The sequence below is a fragment of the Apis cerana genome, linkage group LG13, assembly GCF_029169275.1.
Source record: "Apis cerana isolate GH-2021 linkage group LG13, AcerK_1.0, whole genome shotgun sequence".
NCBI lineage: Eukaryota > Metazoa > Arthropoda > Insecta > Hymenoptera > Apidae > Apis > Apis cerana.
This window is the reverse complement of record NC_083864.1, coordinates 1,867,246-1,893,334: the sequence shown is the minus strand read 5'-3', so window position 1 is coordinate 1,893,334 and position 26,089 is coordinate 1,867,246. Positions and strand designations below refer to the sequence as shown.

General features: G+C 22.1%; 1 protein-coding gene across 2 annotated transcripts in view; it reads right to left on the bottom strand.

Annotated features, from left to right (window-relative positions):
• Positions 1–180: 180 nt before the first annotated feature.
• LOC107996989 (uncharacterized) overlaps positions 181–26,089 on the bottom strand; it is a 70,822-nt gene continuing 44,913 nt past the window's right edge. The window contains exons 2-8 of one of the 2 annotated variants that reach the window (XM_062083466.1): positions 21,483–21,997; positions 18,533–20,303; positions 16,907–17,027; positions 12,356–13,816; positions 10,204–10,396; positions 8,403–8,651; positions 181–8,049 (exon numbers count right to left, since the gene is read on the bottom strand). In XM_062083466.1, coding sequence (XP_061939450.1) covers positions 7,870–8,049; positions 8,403–8,651; positions 10,204–10,396; positions 12,356–13,816; positions 16,907–17,027; positions 18,533–20,303; positions 21,483–21,997 — 4,490 coding nt within the window. In that variant the 3' untranslated portion in view covers positions 181–7,869. The remainder of the gene's footprint in view (positions 8,050–8,402; positions 8,652–10,203; positions 10,397–12,355; positions 13,817–16,906; positions 17,028–18,532; positions 20,304–21,482; positions 21,998–26,089) is intronic. The other variant, XM_062083467.1, reaches the window with a different exon arrangement.

The following is a 26,089-nucleotide window of genomic DNA, read 5'->3' as shown; positions in this document are numbered from 1 at the left end:
TAAAATTGTACTTTTTATATTTGTGATATTATCTTAAAAAGTGATCATGATTGAAATATATTGATTCAAATATTTTTCATAGTTTTTCTTCATAAATTTAAGAAATTTTTTTTTTTATTTTATTTACCAAAATTTTATTAATTATATTATTAATTAATGCAAATCACATAATATAAAACATTTTAAGCAATATATGTTTTTATTTACAATAAATAAATTACATTTTTATCAGTAATTCAACAGAGTCACAGAATCAGGAAGAAAACTGATGGCAATACTAGCAAAATGTTAGCATTCTCACATTTCATAAAAGCCGACATATTTTTATATATATTGTATAAAGTTTTAATACGGTCCCGTTATATTATGATATTTACTAGCAGAAGCTTAATTGGCCTCTATTAAAATACTTTTTCACTAATAAATTTTTGAATTTAAAATGTTTCATTATTGTAGCATTTCTAATTATAAAATATAATACATAGTTTTTGTATAAGCATAATTTAGATTATGTGCCTGGAAAAGTATCTATAAAATCTTAATAATATACATAAAATATTAGTGTGTCAACTGTTTATAAGTATTACTGTCAATAACATTCATAAAATTTAAATCATTTATGAACATAAACAAATTTCTTTTAGAAATTTGAAATGCGAAATAAAATAAAAATCATTTTTTTCTTAATAATTTTGTGTTAAAAAAAATAATCTAATCAAAAATATGTAACTTTAAAACCTGTTTGTTTTACGATTTTTTAATACTGATTTTGGAAGAAGCCAAGCCAACTTTTTATAAAAGTTATATAAATCAGTTTTGCATTATCGAGCAGTCGCGACCAATCAGATCAAGATAAATCGAGAGATCGAACTTGGCGATCAAACTTAATGATCAAAAAGTATCACAGAGATTATCGAATCAAATGAATATTCAATTATTGAAAGGATTACTATAAGGAAAGAAAACATTATGTATATTTTTTATTGTAAGAAAATTATATAAAAGAAATATTCACCGATTTTTTTTTTAAAGATATCATGATTGGCACAATCATTAAATATTACATTATAAATAATCTTTAAAAAGATTCGGTTTTTAAAATAAATATTCACATGTTAAAATTCATTTTGTTAAAAATGTTTTGAATTAAAGTTATTTATCGTGTATACATTCAATTCATTTAATACATTTCATTGATCATCATGTTCAATATATCCATGTTTTCAAAATTGTAATAACTAAATAGTTGATAGCTGCGATTATGTGCATATGAGTTTATATTAAATATATTATTTTGAATTCTAAATTGCGACTAGTCGATAATGTGTAGCGCTAATGATAATATACAAAACAAAGCATTTTATCATTTATAGTAGTTTTTTCTTTTATTCAAAAAATATATTATTAAACACAGTAATAACAAATAAACAAATAAATAAAAATAAAAGAAGTTATTCTTTGTATTAAATTTATGAATTTTAAAAAATTCATTAATGTTTGTTTTTAAAAAAAAATAATGCCATACAAATTATATTTTATTAACATTAAGTTACTAATAGCTATTTTTTTTTTGTTTTTTTTAATAGATATAAAAATAGGAAGAATTTGTAACTAGTTTATAATTTTTTTTTTAATACATAAAACATAATAAATTATTTTCTTTCAAAATGTTTTTTTAAATATTTTTTTCTTTAGAAATTTTTAATAATAATAAATAATATTATTTATAAAATATCTAGGCACAAACATTGAGTTAAATATTTTTTTATTTAGATTGTATATTTGTTAATATTTAATAATATGTAATGATTTAATTTAATTTTTTTTAACCAATGTTTAATATATAATTTTTTTTGAAATATATTTCTTTTTTTGTAAATATAATTTTAAAATTAATAATATGATAATTCGCCAAATTTTTTTTAAAAAATATATTTTTGATATAATAATTTCAGTGACACTATAAATGATAAATACTTTGCATAATAAACAATATTATATGTACCAAATATGTACAGAAATATTCTAAAATTCTTTATTGATTTATATGTTTGTGTATTTTGTAATCTAATTTATTTTAAAATAAGATTTATATTTTAGTTGTCAGATTAGTTGTAAATGATAATATAACGAATTTGAATTTCATGTATTAATTCTATAAATATTTCTTGTTTGTATATTAACACAAAGTGAACTTACGTAAATTGTATATTACATAATACTTACGTATAAATTATCTAAAAATATTTGCAAATTACAATAGAAAAAATATGTTATTTAACATACTTGCAATGTTTGTTTTTTAATAGGATACAAGTTTATCTTACGAGGGAAGAACTCCAACTTCGTACATGCTTTTGTACAATGATGGTATATAGATTAATAATATATGTAAATATTAATAATATAGATTTAAAATATATATATATTTATAATAGTTTTTAAATGAATTAATTTGCATTTGATTTCATTCCATCATCCATTATCAATTTATCATCACCAATTTATATAAATATGATATTGTATGAATAGCATTCCGCGAAATATTTTTCAATCTCAAGTAATTTTTCTAGATTAATTAAAGAAAGAAAAAAATGCAAATATAATAAACAATTATTTATTATAATGTATCGAAATTTATGTCCCGAATATATATATATGATAATTACGATTTAAGATTATATATGACATAACTATAAATAAAATTATAAATTTAGTAAAAAATTATTTATATTTTTAAAACTATTGAATAACTATTTCTAATATTTTACATGTATTATAATTATCAAAAATCTATAATATTGTACAAAAGCAATAAAATTGAAGACGAGCAGTTAAAATTCTTCTCTTGTTAGATCAAATTGTTTATTATACTGTACGTACACAAATGACAAAAAGTAGATATTTATGATTTCTTAGATCTAAATTAATAGATTTGATATGTAAAGGATTTTCTGTTATGTATGTTTCTTAAAATTTTTGATACTTTTACAAAAAATAATTATTTCGAAAATATATTGAGAATAATATTTTGAAAGAACTATCTTAATTATCACATGAGATATAGTTCAAAGATAAACATTAAACTATTTGAAATTTGGCTTTAGCTGTATTCCAAAATTTCTTTCTTTAATGGAATTTTTTTAAATATTATTTATTAAATATTATTTATTTTATATTTTCAATGAAAAAGTTGTGTTTTGTTTATCTTATTATTTCTTCAAAATATAAATATTGTTGGCTTGGCATTGTGAACATACATACATGCACACTTTAAAAATTCATACATGATTTAATTGTTTGAATATACATCAAATACTATGTCAAACTATACCATATTGATATTGTTTGGCGATATTTCAACTGGACCTCATATATATGATTGTGCGATCATTCAATTCATTTCCTATTTTGTCTCAAGCACATATAGGTACAAATTGTGATAATCAAAATTTGATTATGCAATAGGAAAGACAAGTTGTGCTTGAGAGACATATTATAAGGGACATGTATAAAAACTGGGCTTTATGTATTATGTAAATAGTTATAAGATACAGTAGATAGCTGTCGCTTGTGGAAGGTATATACTGCTTAAATATTTTAAGCAAAATCAAAAAATCGGTTATTCAGTTTGATAATAATCTGATCAACAATTAAATTTAATTAAACTTAAGAATATATTATTTTTAACCAATTATTAAACAGAATTAGGAATAAATTATTATTATTATTAATTTATATTAGGAATAAATTATAATAATTTAATTATTATTAAATTATTATACAAAAGATTCAGTTTAATTTTTGTTGATATTGTTGATAATAAATTATTTTATTTTGATTGTGTATATTAAAATACAGTTCTTTTGAATTAATAATATTTTGTTGTTACAAATAATATAATTAATATAATTAAAAACAATTATTAATAAAGAAATAAGCAAATGTGTATTTAAGAAGATTTAAATATTTTATCTAATTCTGTTTTAAAAGTAAAGAATTTAAAATGAATAAAAAAATAAAGAATATACATACATAATGATTCATTGAAATTATGTTTTATAAATAATCTGAATAACCGATTCTGTTCCCAATTATGAACTTCTTAACATGAAGACTAAAATGATTTCATTATATTATACATAAATATATACAAACATATTTTTCTCTTATATCAACAATAATTCTCATAATTGATCATACTAGTATTATACAAATATATGTATATATATGATTCGTGTATTAATAATTAGATATAATATTAATTTTTAATATTAGAATACTCTTTAACGTTGAACGCAACAGTTGCACTTTAAATACAGAATCACATACCAGTCCATTGCACCTTATATTGATACAACACTACTATATAAATATTATCTTTTACTAAATGAACTATGCTCCTACAAATTATATTTTATCAATTTTCGAAGGAAATTGTATTAGATTTTAAGCCAAGATTTCTTTACATCTTAGCTTTGAAACATAATATTTAAAAAAGAGATAAGTTTTAATAATAAATAATTGTTAGTTTTATTAAATTAATGTAAATTATAATTTTACAATCTTAATTCTCAATAGTGTTATAAGAACCATGAAAATACATTTATAAAAGGTGAGCATTATAAACAATCACATTCTATTTATTTGAATTTATATTGAATTTATTAATATAATTAACATTTGCTCTTTACACATAACACATTCATTAAAGATAACACATAATTAAAGATAAGATAATGAAGGTTATCCCATTTGATAATTTTCTATAAAAGATAAACAGGGAAAAATTACAAATTTTTTCTCTTATAGTTTTTTAAATTAAAATTAAATGTATATTTTGTTTATAAATATGTTATGGTCTTATAACAATATGATTATGAAGAAAAAGACAGTTTTGCTCATATTATAATAATGAAGAAATATTTTATCATAAAATAAAATTATATTAAAATGTAAACTGTAAGAATAAACGTAAATGTTGGCATTTGAAAATTTAGATAAATTTTTTATTTTTGTTTTTAATTTGTTTTTTATTTAGATACAATAATAGAAGTCAAAAATAAAGAAAATAATAAATTAAATTATTTTAATTAAAATGTGAATTTGTAAATTGCAGAAAAATAAGAAAAATAGATAAATAAAATTTTGTAAACTAAATTTGTAAATAAAATTGTATCTATGTAAATACAAATATTCAATAGCATAATATTTAAGTTACAAATTTAATAAATTTTAAGGTTTAAATGATTAAATTATAAATTATTATTTTCTATATTTAATTTTTTGTAATAGATTATATAAATAATTATTTTTTCAATTTAAAACAATATAAATGATATATTTATATAATAACTTTTAATAAATTTTTGAAAAAATTGTAAATGTTTTTTTAAATAAATTAATCAAAACAATATTTTAGAATTATTTTTTTTTCAAATTGTACTATTTGAATGTAATTTTAATCGTAGTGTATAATGTTTATGTATAAATGTTGGAAGTAACGGTAATATGTATAAATTTACTTTTTCAAAAATATAAGCAATAATAAAAGACTATTTATCTGGAACATCATAGCAATGTAAACAACACTTACTAAAATAGAACTTTATGTTCCTTATCAATGAGTTAGAATGTCCGCTTTACTCTGTAATTGTATTTCCCCACATGTGTACCAAAATTTTCCAAATAAAATTTTAATAATTTATATTGTGTCATTCAAAAATGATTTTCATAATAATTAAATAAAATATTAAAATTATAATATTACATATTAATAAATATTTGGCACATTATTATTTTAATTATACTTATTAGGAATTTTGAACAATTTTATGATAAATGTATTTATTTTATTAATTAAAATTAAAATTAAAATTAAAAAATATAATATGAAGTATTAAACATAAAAATTTATAATTAGAAATTGAATGAAATCTGTTCATTTTTATAAATAAAAGTTATTTGCTAAATTTTTAATTTTTAAATCATTTCTTTCCTGCTTTTAATTAATTTATGATAAAGTTATGTTATAAAAGTATTTTATAATTATTTTGTATTCAATTAATAAGAGTTCCAAAAAATCACATATTTCTTAAGAGATATTTTAAGAAAAAATATAGTTAGAATTTTAGAAATAGCTAGAATTATAAAAGTTGGAATTATTCTTTTAATTAATTATTTAAAATATTAAAAACAATATATAAATAATTTATTATATATATAAATGAAAGAAAGATGTTATATATTTTAATTAATATATTTTAGAGAACTGTTTCATTTTTATAATAATGAAAAAAAATTAAACAAATGAAAAAGTAACTATTAAATTATATTATAAATAAACATATATTCAGATTTCAGAAATTTTTTAATTTTAAAATATATAAATAATTTATATATTAATATAACTTCTTTGAACAAATATATTATATATATTATCATTTTATATCTAATAGAAAATTTAAATAATTTCATTCAATTTCTATTTATAATTGCTTTTTTAATAGAATATATATAATAATATGATTTTTTGTAAATCTTTGAAACTCATACAAAATTAAATTAATTTCATGTTTTTTTAAATCTAAGAATGACATTTAAATAAATCATTATTTTGGTACACTGTGTGATACATCTGGTATTGGTTATAAATCTGTACAATATATATTTATTATTATGTACATATATAACTATATTAAATATTGAAAACTTGGTTATATATGTACATTAAAAAAAATTTTTTGAGAGATTGAAGCAAAGTAAAATGAATAATGCTATTTATATAAAATATAATTAAAATATAACATTTTAACTTAAATATGAAATTTTACTTCAATTTAATATAAATGTACAGAAAATATTCTGCTCATTAAATAAACAAATGTCATTTATTCTTTCTGCAACAAACACAAAGCAAGTTCAAATTAATATATTTTATAATAATTAATTAGGTTTAGAAAGAACTTTCTAATTAGAAGCTAAAAAATAATCAAAAACAATATTTTTTTCTAATTTAATATAATTATTAAAATTTCAAGAGGTAGAATCGATTAAAAATTTTTGAATTATCACTTTTTGAATTATATAATTTGGTGAAAAAAAATTATTCATCAAAATATTAAAAATAACAAAATTTTTTTTGTTTTATTTTCATTTTAAAGATATGCATTTATTATGTACTTTGGCGTATTGAATAAATATTAAGTAAATCAGAATTTCATTATAATAATAATAATAATTTTTTTTGATAATATTTGCTGTACATCACCATAATATTTAATTTATTTAAATTGCATTTTTAGTATATTGGAAACATTTGCTTCAATTTTTATCAATAAACACTATTAATAATTAATGATACTTTCAATAAATTTCCTTCGAAAAGAGATAATATTTTGTTACTATTTATAATTATTTTATCGATTACGGCAACGAGTTCTTTTGAAATAATTTCACCGCAGATTGTCTATATTGTCCGCTCTATTATTTTGGCACTATGAGTCTTCGATTATTTTTTGTAATCTTTCTTGACTACAAATTTCTCCATAGTTTTTTTTTTGAGTATTCTTTCTTCTCTCTACACTTGTCCAAAGTTTTGTTTTTATTCTCTTGAATATTTGTACTAGAATCTGATTTGATATTATGTTCAACAAAGCAAATGTACTTTTAACTTTTTCATAATATGCAAGACACCGTATAAAGTTGGCACTTGTATGATTGCATGATTTCGTTCTGCTCTCGTATCATTTATGAGAAATGTAGATTGATTTAGCCTTTCATACCGTACCCGCGTCTCTGTTAACTAAACTGAAGATTTGTATGGCGAACATCAAATTTCGAATCTTCGTTCGAGATTGGCACATGATACTATCGAGACATGTCCGCGTCTGTCACTTTCACAGGATCTGGATGCATCATATGTTGTGGCACAGGCTCACCTTCATCCGATGAAGTTTCACCACCGCTGATCATTTGACTTGGAATTGTTTCAGGATCCCATTGTCCTATTTTAGTAGGATCTTTTTCACAAAGTCTTTGAGCCAGCATCTGTTGAAAGCGATTAATGTCAGAATTGATATTATTAAACTGATAGTATTACATTTATATCTAACGAAATAAAATAATAACGAAATAAAAATAATTTTTATATAATATAGTATAATATATAATATAACATTATTCATAATAATCTTTCATATTACGTATATATATTTTTTAAGTTTCAATTTTTTATAATTATTATATTAAAATAAAAATAATTCATTTTTATTCCAAAAATTTTTTCAATGAAATATGATATGAATTTAAACAATAATATTTTTTATTAATATCTCATTATATTTAATAGAATATTATACATAAATATAAAATTTTTGAGAATTTTTAAAAATATCGCTTACCTGAAGACTAGTAAGACTATTATCACAGTCAGTAGTATCAATATCATTTAAATTGATACCAGATCTTTCCATTTCAGCATATGTTCCAAACGGTAATTTTCCTAAACATTCTAATTTCATAATATGCATTTTGCTACGAAGATGCTTTGCTAAATGACCGTGTATTCTGAATGCTATTTTACAGTCAGTACATTTGAATGGTCTAGGATTGCTGGTAGTTGCAGCTCCAAATGTAGAAGTCATACTAACCTATAACAATTCAATTATGCAATCAAACAAATTATAAAATCTAATGTATTTTAGATTTTTAAAAAATATCATTTGTATACATATAGAAGCAGTAATGATTAATATTAAAATTGTAGTTTATTTTATTTTATTCTATATTCTATTACATTCTATTTTGTAGATGCTGTTATTAATATTTATTTTGCTTTTACTATTTTCTTGATTTTATATTTGCTTTTTAATTAAAATTATTATTAAATATTATTTCGTTGATAATTAACAATTCTTTTTCAATTAATTAAATAATCATCTGAATATTTTTTATTTACTATTTTATAAACATTATAGAATAAGAATAATCATTTATATTATATAATTTTCAAAAGTAAAAACAATTAATTTTATTTAAAAATATTATAATATATTTGTTAAATCAATATTAAGTTACAAAAAAATAATTAATTTTAATTGTAATGAAGAAATCTTTTGTTGTTTTATCATCATTTTTATAAATTAAAATTTATAATTATATATATATATAATTATGTCATAATATTTTTTGAAAACAGATATAATTATGAAATTTTGCATGTAAAATATTTTAATAAAAATATAGAAGTTAATTAAACTTATAGTTAATAAAAATAAAAATAATAGTTAATGAATAACAAAGATTATTTGTTATCAAATAATCAGAAAAAAGACAAGAAGATGATTATATTTTAAATCCTAATATGAATTGTTTTTAAAAATTTGTATGATTTTCCAAGGATGATTGAAATTTAATCAATAAATTAAGACTCAATAAAATAAAATATTCACTTAAAACATTATATTGTTAATAAAATTTAAAAAGAAAAATAAAAAAATTAATTAAATAAGAAATTAATTATTATTATTAATATATATTATATATATGTTATATATTATTATATATATATATATAATATATATTATATTATAATATATTATTAATTTTTTATCTAATATAACAATCTGTAAATAAATTTAATAAAAAACTTTTGAAAAATATAAATATCAATTTGATATAATAAATATTAATAATATTCATTGTTAAAAAAAAGAACAGTTTAATTGTATCAAAAATATTAATTTTAAGTATTTATTGAACAATAAAATAACAATATCATTTTAATATATAATTAATCACAAAAAATAATAGTTAATAATTTTATAAAAACAAATGTATATTAGTATATATGATATAGATAAATAAAAAATAGTTTTCAATCATAATAAATAAATAAATACATGCATAATTTTTTCTTGTTGATATTTATTTTTATTCTTAAATTCATTCATCAAGTGATAATTAAATGAATAATAAATTAGATTTAAAATAGTTATTAAATCCAATGATCATATATACTGAAATATTTTAATAAAAATATTCGTCTATTCTATGACCACATAAATGATTAAAACATTACATAAATTTAATCATATTAATAATTATAGGCTAAAAATCTGAAAAAATATATAAATTAATTAAAACAATTTATTATTATATATAAATAAAATAATTAATATTCAAATGAAAAAAATTGATTACCTTATTATGATGAGAAACAGATCTCTCATGCTTTGTCAAGTGACCCTTGGTCCGAAAAGAAACAGCGCAACTTTCACATCTAAATGGTCTCTCGAAGTAATGAATGTTGATATGCAACCGTAACTGACTAGGTTTGCTGAACACCTTATTACAAATTCCGCACACGCTTCTTCCATCCTCAGTCACACTGTAACTATATTCGGTAGATTCAGTTCTTTCATCGTAAATTACTATGTTATTGATAATATCAAAGAATAGTGAATGAATCGAAATTTCTTCAAGTAATTAATTAACTTTAAAATTAAATATATTTTTCATATTTTTAAAATATTAAAAAATTTTTTTTTATCATTATGTTATATATCATTATATATATTAGTATTGAAAATACTGAAAAATGAATCATTTCTGTTATTTTATAATTATTAATTAAATTATTATATATTGTGTATTATATAATCAAGAATCTTGCAGTTAGATACGCTTTTAAATATGCTTAATATATATAAAAAAATTCTACAACATATAAATTGCACAGTATAAATTGCAAATATAAAAAATAAAAAAATAATATTATATAGAAATAAATAATTACAGATTTTGAATTATTTCGTGAAATAAAAATGCAAATTGGTCTTATCTTTCTTTTTTTGACAAAAAACGACATATTTAATTAATGAAACAATAATAAATCAATAAATTGTATTTTATTAATTATTGTTCATAAAAAGTAATCTTTTTTTTATATAAATTAAAGATAGATTATTATTTGAGTAATAATATTCAATTATTATTTAATATAATATGCTAAATGAAAGCATTAATTTTTTTTTATTTGAGTGGTTTAATAAGCTTTAATTGTTAGAATAATGTAGAACAAGAACATAGCAATATAAAGTTTATACATTTATTAAGTGTTAAAAAAAAAAATAGTAAAATGTTTTAATTACTTTAATTTTGTTTTTTTTGAAGTTAAATATTACAAAATATTGAAAGGAAATAAGAAATATTCATTTTTATATACAATACAATTAAAAGATCATTATATTTTCATTTAAAAATTGCTGATCTTTAAATTATAATATCAAATAAATCATTGATTAATTTTAATTTCTGAAAAATCTTTAATTTTAATAACATTATAATTCAGAAATGATATAATTAGCCTTAATAAATCAGTAAAATCAAATTTTACTGATTATATTTAAACTTATCAAGGCTAATTATTTCATTTCTGAAAAGAGATTAGACATTTAAACATAAATATAAGAAAATAATATATTTTATTAATTTTAATACGAATTTCCTTTAATCCATCAAATATCAACAATACACAATATATCAATATTATTGAAAAATATGTTTTAAATAACTGATGAATATATGAATTATTCTATTTATGTTAAAAAAACAATATATAATATTTATTTAAAATATATTTATATATTTTAAATAATATATATTTTATAATAATTCTATTGTATTATTATAAAATATTCTACTGTAAAAATTTAAAAAATATTTCCTGCATTTAAAAAAAATATATAGTTTATTAAAATATTATAAATATTTTTACCTTTTCAAATTTTGAGTATAATTTATAATATGGAAGAAGTAATCATTATGAAAATAATAAATATTAGATAAATATTTAAATAAATTTATACATGAAATATTAAAAATAATAAATTAATAAGTTAATACTATATTGAAATTAGTATCTAATGACTTCAATTTATATTCTGAGCATTAATTATTATCGATGATTTTTATTAGATAAAAAAAAAATATATATATATATTTAATAAAAAAGATGTATACATATATAAATATATATATATATATATATAAATAAAATAAATATAAACGAAGTACCTTAACTAAAAAGATCAAAAGAACTCGAGTCTACTTAAAAAATTTGAAAAAAAATGTAATTTTTCTCATTCCAAAAATTTTCAAAAAATTATTTATTACCATTTTTAAATTCGCGTCAGAAAAATCAACAAATATATTTTTTTTTATTTTTTTTTGTTTTCTCTATTTTTCTATCTATTACATATAAATCCTATTGCAATGGTCTTTCTAAAATTAATTAAAATTATCGTAAAATTAATAAAAATATAATCGAATCAATACATGAAATATCACTCACCTGACGTAATTAGGGGCAGGTCCATTCGAAGGCTGCAAGAATTCAGCTTGTGGTTTGGTGGTTGATGCGTTAGGAAAGGGTGATCTGAAGCCTGGCCCTCCAACAACCATTTTCCGCGCAACTGTATGTTTAATGCTTTCCGCAATGCTTTGTTTCGTTATATCCGTATGATTCATCTCGATACGATCTATGTTTCTCATGTCAATGTTCTGCGGTCTCGAGACTTCGTGTATTTTAGAGGATTCGTGCATCATTAATGGCAACTTTTCGAAATTAACTCTCGATTCTTGAGATTGGGCATGTCTGTTGTCCGATAATAAAATCATATCTCTGCTCGGAGGTCTGTTATCCATGTTGACTGGCCTGGCAATCTCCATGTTATTCGAGGAAGACATATCTTGGCTCAAACGTATATCGTGATTCAATTTCGAATTGACAGGACTCGTTAAGTTGATATTTTCCGCGGTATGCTTCGATGTATGCTTGATTCTCGAATCTATCACTGCCTGCATTTGCATCTTGGTGGAATCGGTGTAAGTCGTTGCTGGAATATTTTCCATTAATTCGATGCTTCTCGATTTCGGGGAGTTTTGTTGCGAATAAATATCCCTCTCCTTCATTTGTTTCTTAATGTTCCCCACCCGATACTGTTGTTTAATCTTGCTATCCATAACATGCCTTTCAGTGAGATACGCTTGCAACATGTGTCCCTCGGCATCCGGTTTCCACTCTCTCCCCTGTATCGGCAGTCTTTCCATAGTTTGAACGATCGTTTGTAACAAGACCGGTTCCGAAACGGGAGTTAAAATGTCCGCTGGCCTGACTCTTTGCGGTATGGAAGAGGGCAATGTTTGTAAGGCTGGCTTCGTTGTCAGATCTATGGGCTGCGGCAAACTATTTCCTGAATCGGTATCGACGATCTCGTTCACTTCGACATCAGGGCATTCTTCTTTCTTCGATGATTGAATCACGCTCGTCCTCGAGTCCTCAGGCCCGATTCGACTCGAAAAATAGTAGCGTTGGGACAATTCGTTTCGAACGAGAGTGGTTTTTTGCATAGTGACAGGTTGGCTAGTCAGACAGGTATTGTTGCTTATCGTGGTGGATACGCTCGCGAATGTGGAGGTTGTCGGGAAGGTAAGAGTGTAAGGATAAGTCGTAGGTCGTCCAAACGGCAATAACCCCGGATATCTATTCGTATTACGTTGCGACAGACTTAGCAAACTCTGTGCAGCTTCTTGCTCCTCGCTCCTCGATTCTTCGCTCTCCTCTCCTTCGCTTTCTTCCTCTTCCTCTGAGGACTCTTCGATATTGCCACCTGCTGCTAATCGGGCTATAGCGTCTTTATCGATGTTTTCATCGCAGACTGCTGTAGGTACCGGGACAACGCCTAATTCCACGCATTTTTTGTAATGAGCTTTCGACTTCATATGCTTCGTGAGATTGCCTTTGGTTTTAAAGCTGTTCGTGAAAAAAGAAAAGAAATATATGTAAGATATGTGAACCATAGATATTATACTATACATGGATTGATTGAAAAATAATATTGCATTCAATTCGAAAAAACGAAAGAATGTACAGAATAACATGAGATTATTAGCATTTATGAGTGTCATTTCGATAGATATCCATGAAATTTTGTGGATGTCATAGACATATGGAATATATATAAACATAGGAAATCTTAATTTTGAAATTCATATATTTTCAAAAAGATACAGATTCCAAATTATTAATGAAATTTATATAGAAGATGTCTCGTTCGTTATAATTAAATATTTCACGAAGAATTAAACATCAAAGAAATGTTTTAATTTTGGTTAAAATGTTTTAAAATTTGGTCAAAAGATTAAAAATATATAGATAAAAGTTTTAAGTAATTATATTACTATTTAAATTAAATAATAGGAAAGATTTCAAAGTCAATTTTTTTTTTAAATAGAATCATCACTTTGAATATATTAATTGATTTATTTATATATTTTTCATAAGAAATATTATCAATTTGTAAATGCCATTTTTATTGCTTTTGTATATATAGCTCATAAATCCAATCATTATGCTAGTGACATATAATTTGATTTCATTAATTTTTTTAGAAATGTTATTAATTTGAAAGAATTTATTTTGTAAATTGAGTGAATTATTTATAAAAAAAATATTATCCTCTGAACTTGATGATTTTTTAATATATTGTCAAAGTCATCATTTATTCACAGTTTTAAACAAATTTATTGTTATAGATAATTGATGATCAGTAATTTAAAATTAAAAAAAAATATTCTAATTTCAATATAATTAATTAAATTGTCTAAATTGTTAAAACAATTAAATGAATTTTTATTTGAAATGAAATTAAACTTAAAATTAACTTAAACTTAAAATAAATGATGATGTTAAATAAAAATTTATTTAATACCTGATTTCATGATTTATATTGGATTAGATTAGATATAAATTAGTAAGTAATTAAAATTTCTACAACATCACTCAATGTAACTTCTTAACAATTAAAAAATCATCAAAATATTTATCTTTTTGTAAATATTTACCAAAAATTATTTATACAATATAATACAATAAATAATTCTTTTTGAATCAACTATTTTTCTTAAAATATTTTTTTGATAACTTTAATATTTCAAATGTATCCAGTTAAATGAAATATCTTATATATTAGCATTTAGTCAATTGTTGTAAGGTGAAAGATTGAAAGATAATGTTGATTCTCGAATCTCAGATTTGTAATTTTCTTTTATTATTATTTTTTTTAATTATTGAAATCCATCAAATTTATTTAATTATTTTTGTTATTCTTACATTGTAACATTATTACATTACTAAGTGCTAAATTTAATAGCATATTTATTATATATGAAAATATCTGTATCTTTCGAATGAATTATCAAAATTGAGATTTCATATTTCATTTCCACTCTTTGTCATCATGAAAATCACTATCTTTTGGTTAATTACCAATGTTATTATTATATTATTTACTATTATTATTATACACTATTATTATTTATGTATTATAATTATACAAAAATTCATCTTATGTATATTTATTTGTTTTAGATTAATTGAAAAAATTGTTAAAGAAATGCAATGTATTTCAATGTATTTTGATTACTTTTATTTTAAAAATTAGAATAATAGAATTATATGTGAATATCATTGGATCAAAATAAATCTGTGCGAAAGTTGAACATTTTATATTTTTTTTTTTTAACATTTCATTAATATTCTCTTTGATTTGTCTCTAAAAATGAATATTATATATATTTGCTTTTTCTCATTGGAAATATTCTCATTTTATATAATTATGAAAATATGTTAATGTTAAAATATGTTATTTGATTATATAAAAAGAATTTGTTCTTCAAAAGTTCCAAGGTTCAAAAACATTAATTTAGATGAATATTGTTGATTTAAACAAATTTTTTGATTTTTATAATATTTCGAAATTTTTATAATATTTTTCGAAATTTTAAAATCAACTTTTATTTTTTATAAATATAGATTTTTGTACATAAAAATAAACATTCTTTTTTTTATAATTAAAATTACAAATAATATTAAAATAATTATAATGAATTAAAATATTAAATGAATTTTCTGTGTCGAAATGTAACTTTAACTACATATAACTATTTAAATAAAATAGATAAAATTAGATAAAATTACTGAAAAATACATAAAAGATTATCGCTATCGATAAATATTTTTTGTTTTTTTTACTTATCAACCGATATAATTATATGTGATATTTCGTATTTCAATACATATACATTATAGTATATTCGCATTATCTATTTTCATATAAAATTTTATACTGAATTTTCATAGTTTTGAAACACGTAAAGTTATAATTATAATAAAAGATAAAAATTCCATAGATAACTTAGGCTTAATAAACGAAATTATAATGTAAAAAATAAGTTTGTTAGAAGTTTGTTATCAGAACTATATATAAATAGATTCTTCTCGAAGAATCATTCTAAAAAAAATATATATATATAGGAAAAAATTGCTGGATCAATTTAACTTAAATTTTATATAGCTGTACATAGATTTGAATTTAGAATTTCAAAATAAAAAAATTTTCTCTTAGAAATACATTTGTTAATATTTTATAAAAAATATTTATTTTTAAAATAATAGAATTATAGGAATAATTAAAAATTATTAAAAATTATTCTGAAATTATACTGAATTATAATGAAATTAGATTTTTGTTTTAAAAGAATGAAAATATAATTATTAAATATTTTATTACATATTATAAAAAAAGTACATGATACATATCATATTTGATTATAAAAAGAATAATTATAATTTCAAAAAAATATAATTTAAAATATTAAAATACATAAAAATTTAAAAAATTTTTTTAAAAATTTGAGCATTATTAAATATAATAATTTGTATTAATATTATTGTCATACATATGTAAAATACAAAAAAAATTTTAACTGTTCAATATATTAAAATATATATAAATGTAATTAAAAAGAGATAAAAAAGAAAAATTTAAAAAAAATGACTTACCTAAAAGCACAATGTTTACACGTGTATGGCCTTACGTCCGTATGTGTTCTGATATGTTTTTTTAACATGGATGGTTTTTTACAACGTATGCCACATTCTTCACAAACATAGCGACCTCGACCTTACATAATAAAATAAGTTAAAACTCTTAACCATGAGGAATAATGATATGTTATTTGTAAAAAAAATTACTTATAAAATATACATATAAATGCATATCGCAGTAGGAACACACATAAATGCAAATATCAGTCGTTGGTATTCTGAATATGACAATAAATATTAAACGTATTATATATGGTAAAATATAATAATATTTCGTTCAATTTTCTCGTTCAAAATGTAATAAAATATAATATTAATATTTTAATGTTTTTTATTAATATTTTAATTTACAATATTTTTGATATTTGCATAGATTATTTCGTTAAATATTTCCTAATCCAATATTTTTTTAATATTTTTCAATATCAATATTTGATTTAAAATTTATTACAGATATACGTAAAATATTTATATTTTAAATTAAAGATATAAAAGAAGAAATTGTTTCGATTTATCCCAATTTCAAATCGAGACATTGAATAAGAAATGAAAATTTTTAAAAATAAAAAGATAAATATAGATATTTTTTAGAATTAATCATTGTTTTCAAATATTTAATTAATAAATATTTAAAAATAAATGATCAAATAAAAAAAATCAAATATCAAATATAATCAAAAAAAAAAGTCAAGAACTATTATAAGTATTTATTTTAGTTGTATAATTACTTATTAAAATTATTATATATAATTGAATTTTGATGTTTATAAACATATACAAATATTAATATTAATTTCAACTATTCTTTAAAATATGAAACAGATTATTTGATTTAAATAATATTGCCATCTTGATAATCATCATTCTTGTGATGTTTTCAATTTTTATTTTAAATTAAATCGTGGATATTTAGTCATGCATATAATTTTTTAATTATAATTTATATAATTAATCATTTAATTATAAAAAAAAATTTTTTAATTAACTTAATATTTGAAATTAATATAAATTATTAATATTAATCTCAATAATATTAAAAAAATGTTTCTATTTTCAAATTTATATTTAATTTTTATAACATTTAAATAATTAAATAATAAATAAAGTTAAATAATATTTAAATTCAATTCATAGTGTTATTATCTCAAAATATTTAAATCTAAAATATATAGTAATACCAACAAAATTAAAAAAATAATTAGATTTGTTAATATTTAAATAATTATAAACAAGTAGAAAGAAAAAGAAAAGTGAATTCATTAAAGATCATAAAAATTAAAAAGAGAAAGATATCAATACATAAAATCAGTTTATTTTATTAATATTATATTTTATTCTTCAATAAAGAATGGAAAAATGTTCAGGATGCAATATCCTTGAAGACTACGTAGATCTGATATAAAGTGATCATCTATTAGTAAATAAAAATATAATGTCATGTATTAAAAATTTATTATATTGTCAGTTTCATCTGACTGTATTTGCAATAATTATTAAAATTATTATTCGAATAAAAAATAAGCACATTATTACATGTTAATCCATAGACAAATGCAAAAAGTATTATTTCCATTCCCTTACCTCTGCCTCTAACGTACGTATAATCTTCGTTGCTCTCGAAGCCCCCATCGAATATCTTCACTCTCTTCGCTTTATCTTGCATATCACTATCCGAACTAGTCGGCGTGGTCGGCCTGTGCGAGGAATGCGTCAAAATATCCTCCTGCTTTTTCCACGCAGTTGTATAATTAAGCGGTCTGTGCCTCGAATCATAATGCGCCATATCAACATCAGGTGGCGCTTCTTTGCATATCTCCCAATTCGAGTACATGGATAAACCATGTTGTTGCGTGACATACATCGGCTGGGGTCTGTTCAGAGTGCAATAAAACACCCTAGTCGAACATTTCAGGCCAAGATATGTATAAGCGTGCCCGTTCAAGTAAAGCTGCCCATAGGATTTCTTCGGCCGCGGGGTTTCCGGGCTTATAAGCGGAAGCGTATTCGCCGTTGGAGTGATACCGTGATGCTTCTTAGGCGTGAACGTGCCCGGTTTCAATGGTAACGAAGTTGGCCTCAAAAATTTATTCGGTTTTGTCTCTTCCTTAAGTGGCACGTCATTTTTCGCCAACTTCGCCTCAACTTTGTCCGTTTTCGCGATTAAATCTACGGAAGGTATATTCGGCATATTCGGAGTTGATATGTTTGGTATGATCGGCGCCAACATTTTCGGCATGTTGGGCAAAGATATGGAGGAACTCGGGATGCTGACCGGCGTGCCCGGTGGTTTGTACACCATCGTGCCACCCGAATGGAGACCAGATCTGACCACGATCGAAGCGGTCTCCGAAGTGACGCATTTACTGTTTACGGCCTGCTCATTTGTCGGAGAATTAGTTTGACGTGGCTCGATCCTCATCGTCTTGGTCTCGCCAGTGTTGTCCAGTATTCTCACCTCACCCCCAAACATTTGTAACGAGTTTGGCCGTGGATACTTGCTCAGTTCCTCGAGAGATCGCAATGTAGTCGGTACGGATTCCGGCCTCTGTTTCTTCACGGGTGGCACGTACGTGTCGACTAGTCTTGTATTACCCAGAAGGGGACCAGGAGAAGGAAGAGGTTGTAAGTTGTTGTAATAATCGGAAGACTTTGAATCGAAATCGGATTCCCCTTTCTCGATCTCCAGCTGATACTCTCTTCGAGGACTCGCACTACCGTTCCAGTAGTACCTGTGATGAACGTCAAGAACATCGATACCCGAGTAAGGGATGTCGCAAGAGGGGCAAAAATAATTTTCGTTCTCCGCCGTTCTCTCTTGACACGAGTTTTGATTTTTCAGCAAAAGATCCTTGATTATGGAATTGCCCTCCGAATCGTTCGGACAATCCTTGTTTTCCTGAACGAAACTCTCGCTGTAGCATCGTTTTCTCGAAGATTCCTTTGCGGAGGAGAGATTCAACGGTTGATCGACAGATTGCTTTGTCTCCACGAGACTCTGCTGTCTTTGAACCAGTTTGTGTAATCGTGGATCCACTGCGACGACGATCGCCTGATTATCCGTGATAATTTTATCGATGTGCTCTTGCACTTGTTCCGGATTCGGTTTCGGCATAGTTATAGCTATCGTTGAGGAAGAACTGTTCGTGGAAGAAGTGGAGGAGAGGGAAGACGTTTCGATATCGTTATTGACACACTGGAGGGCCGTGTGAAATTTTGGTTTGTAAATTTTTCCGGTTTTAATTGTTTTCACATTAGTCACGGTCATCGTAGGTGTTGATGACGGAGGAGGAGGTGGTGTGCCAGTACCGTTGCTCGCGCTATCAGACAAACTTATATCTGAATCCTCCGATACCTAAGAAAATAATGGTATATTTTTTCTGTGCAGAAATTTTTTTAATGAATATATTTGTTTATATTCGATTATTTGAAAATTAATTAAATGTTTTATTAAAATTAATTAAGTAAAATTAATTAAATGATACAACATTTAAGTTCAAAATACTTCATAAAGTTTAAGATACATATTATTGTAACTGAAAATTTCAAGGGCAAGAGCGAGTTATGCTATAATAGTAGCGTTGATAGAGATGATAGTAGAGACATTAAAGCTTTTAAAAATAATGTTTTCATAAAAATTATATAATTAGAATTATGCAATTTATTATTATGAAAATAGTGTAGTTAGATAAACGTTTTATTTTATTTTCTGTATATTTAAATATAAAAATTGGATTAAAAAAATTTTATAAAAATTTTTTATACTGCATGCGTAATGCATATCTATCTTTTAGATATATTTTGCTATTATATAATATTCTAGATATAATATTCTATATTATTGAAAGGAATTTATATTATAAAATTATTTTTAATATAGCTATCTTGGATTTTTTTCATATTTACTGATAGAATAAATTTTATCAGGAAAAATTTATGAATAAAATAAAAACGAAAATTATTTCTTTTGAAACAACGAACGAAATGACATTTAATACAATTTTTGACATAAAACATATAAAACATTTTTATTATGTCATTATATAACAAATAATAATATCAATTATATACATATATAATATGTATTTATATACATACATAATATTGTTTTTCAATTATATTTGAACATTTTAATTTATGTTAGTACTGTTATAATAAAGAAAAATGAATTATAGAAGAATAGAAGAAATTCTATATTTTTAAGAGGAATATAATATTTTTATAAAATTATAACTATGTTTTTGAAAATAATTCTTTTTTTAAAATTCAATAAGTTAAGTAATCAAGTCTCGCAAATAAAATTCTCATCTTAAAAGCCTAATCACATGATATAACTCTTAATGTAGCAGTGACAATGAAAAAAATTATTGTCATCTACAATAATAATAAAAATAATGTCTATTCATATCATGTTCATAACTTTGCTCATAAGTAGTAACAAAATAGAATTAGCTACAAGATTAATATTTCTCGAATATTTAAAAAAATGCTATGAGATATCGTTATGTGAAATCAAAAATTAATCAGAACATACCTTGCTGGCATCACCACCTTCCATCTTGAGGGCGTGAGCGCGAGACCTACAGTGCTTGTAGAGATTCGATTTGGTTTTGAACGCGAACCCGCAAGGCACACAAGGGTACGGCCTCTCATTTGTGTGAGCTCTGATGTGTTTTTGCAGAACACTAGGTTTCGCGCACGATAGTCTGCAATAAGGACACACATAGCCATTTTTCCTCGATTCGGTCGGTTCTCCGTCCATTGATTCCGGAGAGATTTCGATCTTGATCGGGTCTTTCGACGATTCTCTAGAGTCTTTCTCCAAGTCCTTTCTCTTGGCTGGCTCTGGAGAACCGTTGTTGACCATAGCATCCTTCTTCGGCTCCACCCTTGATGTAACCTCAGTCGTCGCGATCTTTTTGAACTTCTTGTGCAGGTACTTTGGCTCGCCATCATTATTGTTGTTATTATTATTATTGTTGTTGTTGTTGTTGTTGTTATTGTTGTTATTTGTCAACTGTGGGTCTGTCATCGCCACAGTGTGAGTCTCTGGAAAAAACAAATGATGCATATTTGGTTAGAAAAACTTTGGTGTTTGTTTTCCTTGGTGTAAAAAGATTTCAATTTATAAATGTTTTAATTTTCATATTTCCTATTATGCATAAAGAATTCATGAAATTTTTGTTTCTTTGATATTGATAGTATTGCAATATTCTATTGTACAATTAATAGCGTTCTTTATTCAAGTTTTGTGATACTTTGTGTTAATGTAATAATGATAATGATGATAATGTTGTATAAGATGTTTTGTAATCTTTTGAAAGAACAATGAATCAAATTAAAAAAATATATATCAAATTAAAAAAATATTTTGAAGATTATTGAGATAATAATATCATACATATTTTTAGCATCTAACTAAGAATAAGTATGTATCCATGTTATTTATATATATAAATATATATAAAATTATCATTGCATAAAAATTATAGAAATCATGAATAATATAATGATATAATATAATAATAATAATGGAAAATACTATCAACAGAACCTTATATATAGAAAAAAAACTTTTTTATCTATAATAATATAAATAAAATTAAATTTTAAATTTGGAATTTTTTCACTTTTTTTTAAATGTTTTTTTTTTATAGATTTTGACTTGCAAAATATTAAAATAAATTTTAATGATCAAAATTCAGATATCTAAAAATTATTTGCATACGAATTCGCGAATTTTTAAGAATTTTTAAATGTCATTATATTGAACTTTTGCTCAATTCATTTAGATAAAAGCATTATCTCGCGCTAAATTCAAATTATTTTTCAATCAAAAAATCAATATATAATTATTTATAATTTAAAATATTTAATTTCAAATTCAATTAATATTACAATACTACAATATTAATATTAAAAAATTATTACAATATTGCAATATATAAAATCGTTATTATTTTATTTTCTTTTTTACATTTAGTTACTTGCGAATATTGAATTGCAAATATTTAATTTTCGTCACCACATGATTCAATTTTGTAATATAATAAAATTAAATCCTTTATCCAAAGAACAATTTGATTTTGGCGCACTAAGTAGATTAGCAGTCAAAAATTCAATATGGCGACATAATTAATAAAAAATCCCTAAAAATTCATAATTTCATATAAATTATTTCTAACTACTGAATTCTGATGGCAATTACCACTGCCATTTTTATTTTATTTTCACTTCATGTGAAAATATAAAAACACATAAAAAAGAAAATATAAACACACAAAAATTTTACTGTCTCAAATTAATATTCGATCTATTGTAAAAAATTTCGCACACTTATGTAAAAATTCTCGAAATTGAAAATAATAATAAAATATTAAATATTATTAAAGAAATAATAATGTTCATACGGTAGAAGGAATAGAGTAAGGAAATGACAAAGAGAATTACGCGAATCACATGCAAACCGGAAACAAAGAAATATTGTACGCTGGGAAGCGTGATTCATGAACAGATCCCAACTATTTTCCAATACTGCACTGCGAATCAACTAGATTGTTCCGAGAATCATTCTACCAGGAACATCATAATGAATCATATGTGTTGAATAGACTAATAGCTTACAAACGTGAAGAGTAGGAAATTCTGAGAAATATGTAAGAAAAAAATTTGTTATGATATTCTGAAAACAGCAGTAAATTATTGATTCTTACTATATTGTATATTTTTCACGATATATTGAACGAAGTTTAACTTTTTTTTTTAAGTTTCATTTTTCAATAAAACATTCTTTATAAATGTTTAGAAAATTTTTACATAAAGAATTTTATTTACATTTCGTTATTCTATGAAAAATACAATAATCTCATACGCAAAAATGAATATTTACTTTGTAAATAACTTTAAAAAATAAAAATGAAATAAAGAAGATAAATTATAACAATATAAAAATAATAATTCTTTTGTTGACGTAATTATAATTTATTAAATTGTTTTATAAGATAAAGCGTAAAAAATAAATTTATTTTATATCAAGAATAATTAAATTATTTTTAAATAATTTTATATTTCTATTAATGTTCTCTTTCTCTTTTTCTCTCTCTAAGATAAAAATAATTTGCAATTTTAAATATAATATTTAATGTACATATGTATAAATTTTGAATAATGAAGCCAGTAATTTTTTATAAAAATTATAATTTTATAAAAATTATTCTCAATTTATATTTTTGATATACTTGATAATAAAATCAGAAATTTCTAAAGATATTTATTTAAATGAAAAATAAAATTAAAAAATAAATATATCTTATTTCGTATTCAAATGTATAAAATAATTTAAAATAAAATATATTATTCTTTCGTTAAAATAAATTATTGCGTAATTATTTCAAAATTATTATATCATAATATTATATAAACTAAGGAAAATGATATTTATGAATTTATTACATTATTATGATATTTACGAATAACGAATCTGGAATATTTTATTTAAATATATAATATTTAAGCCTGAAACATATATAAGTTATACCGATGTAGAAAAATAGGACGCATAAATAGTTATAATTTATTATTGGTCAGTGACGTACTCATTAAAATATGTCGCAAATATACAATGATGAAACAAACGATGAAACAAGCAAGCGTATAACGTGGAAGCACGATAAGAATATTCATTCGATGTTTCATTGCTTATGAATATTTTTAATAGATGTATGATACTTTATGGTTATTTTTTAATTCGAATTTATATTAACAAATCTGTTTTACGATAATATTATAGCAATGAATAAAGCAAAAGTTTTTATTGAAATTTATTCAGTTCAATGTTGAAATATATACAATTATTTTTTTGTATTAGAGATAAGATTTATTAAATGATAATAATACGTATTTAATTAATTCTAGCTAAATGTTATGAATAAAATCTTGTAAAATCTTATTTAAGAGATAAAGAAAAAAAAATTGATATTTCTATTAAAAATTCTCTCGATTTTATTATTTTATTACTTTATTACTTTATTAAGCTTCTTATTCGTTTTTCTTAAATATCTTATAATTCATCTATCAATTACAATTTATAAATTTGTTAATTTTCTCAATAATTTAAAAATTTTAATCATTTCTTTTCTGTCATCTATTTAAATTTCGTTAATTAATTCTGTTTGATTTATAAATTTGGTTTATAAACTTATAATAAACAAAGAAAACAATAGATGAACAATGGAATATTTATATGTTTTTTTTTATAATAAGTTCTAACAAAATTCAAGTTAAAATAATATTTTTTTTATCATAATTGGATTAGTTTTTATAACATTCTGTATAATATATAATATAATAATATAATAATCTGTATTGATTAATTTATTAAAAAATTTAGGATTTCATTTAAAATAAATAATTGACATATATTCACTGTAAAAAAATTAATAATATTTAACATGTATTATATTCTTTTCTGCAGTATACAATTTTCACATGAAAATTTCATAAAATAAGTAATTTATGAGTTATTTGAAATTTGTTGTATAACTCATATAAAGTTTTAATTATTAATATTAAAATCTGAATTATTTATTATTTTATCTGAAAACAATAATTAACAATAATAAAAAATAATTTAAAAATTATTTATTTAATTTTTCGATTATCACATTTAAATTTAAAATAAAAAAAAACTGATTGAATTGGAAAACTGTCATCTCAAATTGTTATATTTTATTTCAATTTAAAATGAAATTTACTCAAGTTTATTCTGAATATTATCGATTGCTATCGAAATGAGTCTTAATTATTTCGAGTAAAAATAATACGCAAACGCATTTGACACGTAATTATCAGTTCACTTAATATTCAAGGCCTGAAAGGTCGTTCATCATTAATTTATACATTTTGTTGCATTATAAAAATGGAAAAAGTCAAGTTCAACAATTCAGAATTTTGTTTCAAAAACTTGAATTCAAAAACTTTCCTTCATTGGAATTTCAATTCATAACTTATCGAAATTCGTTAAATCAGATTTTTATATACCTTTAAATCTATTAAGAATTATTCAACTTTCAAACGACTATCATCTTATCGAATATTCCTAATATCTTATTATTAATACCTGTTATTTTAATTTTAATTAAT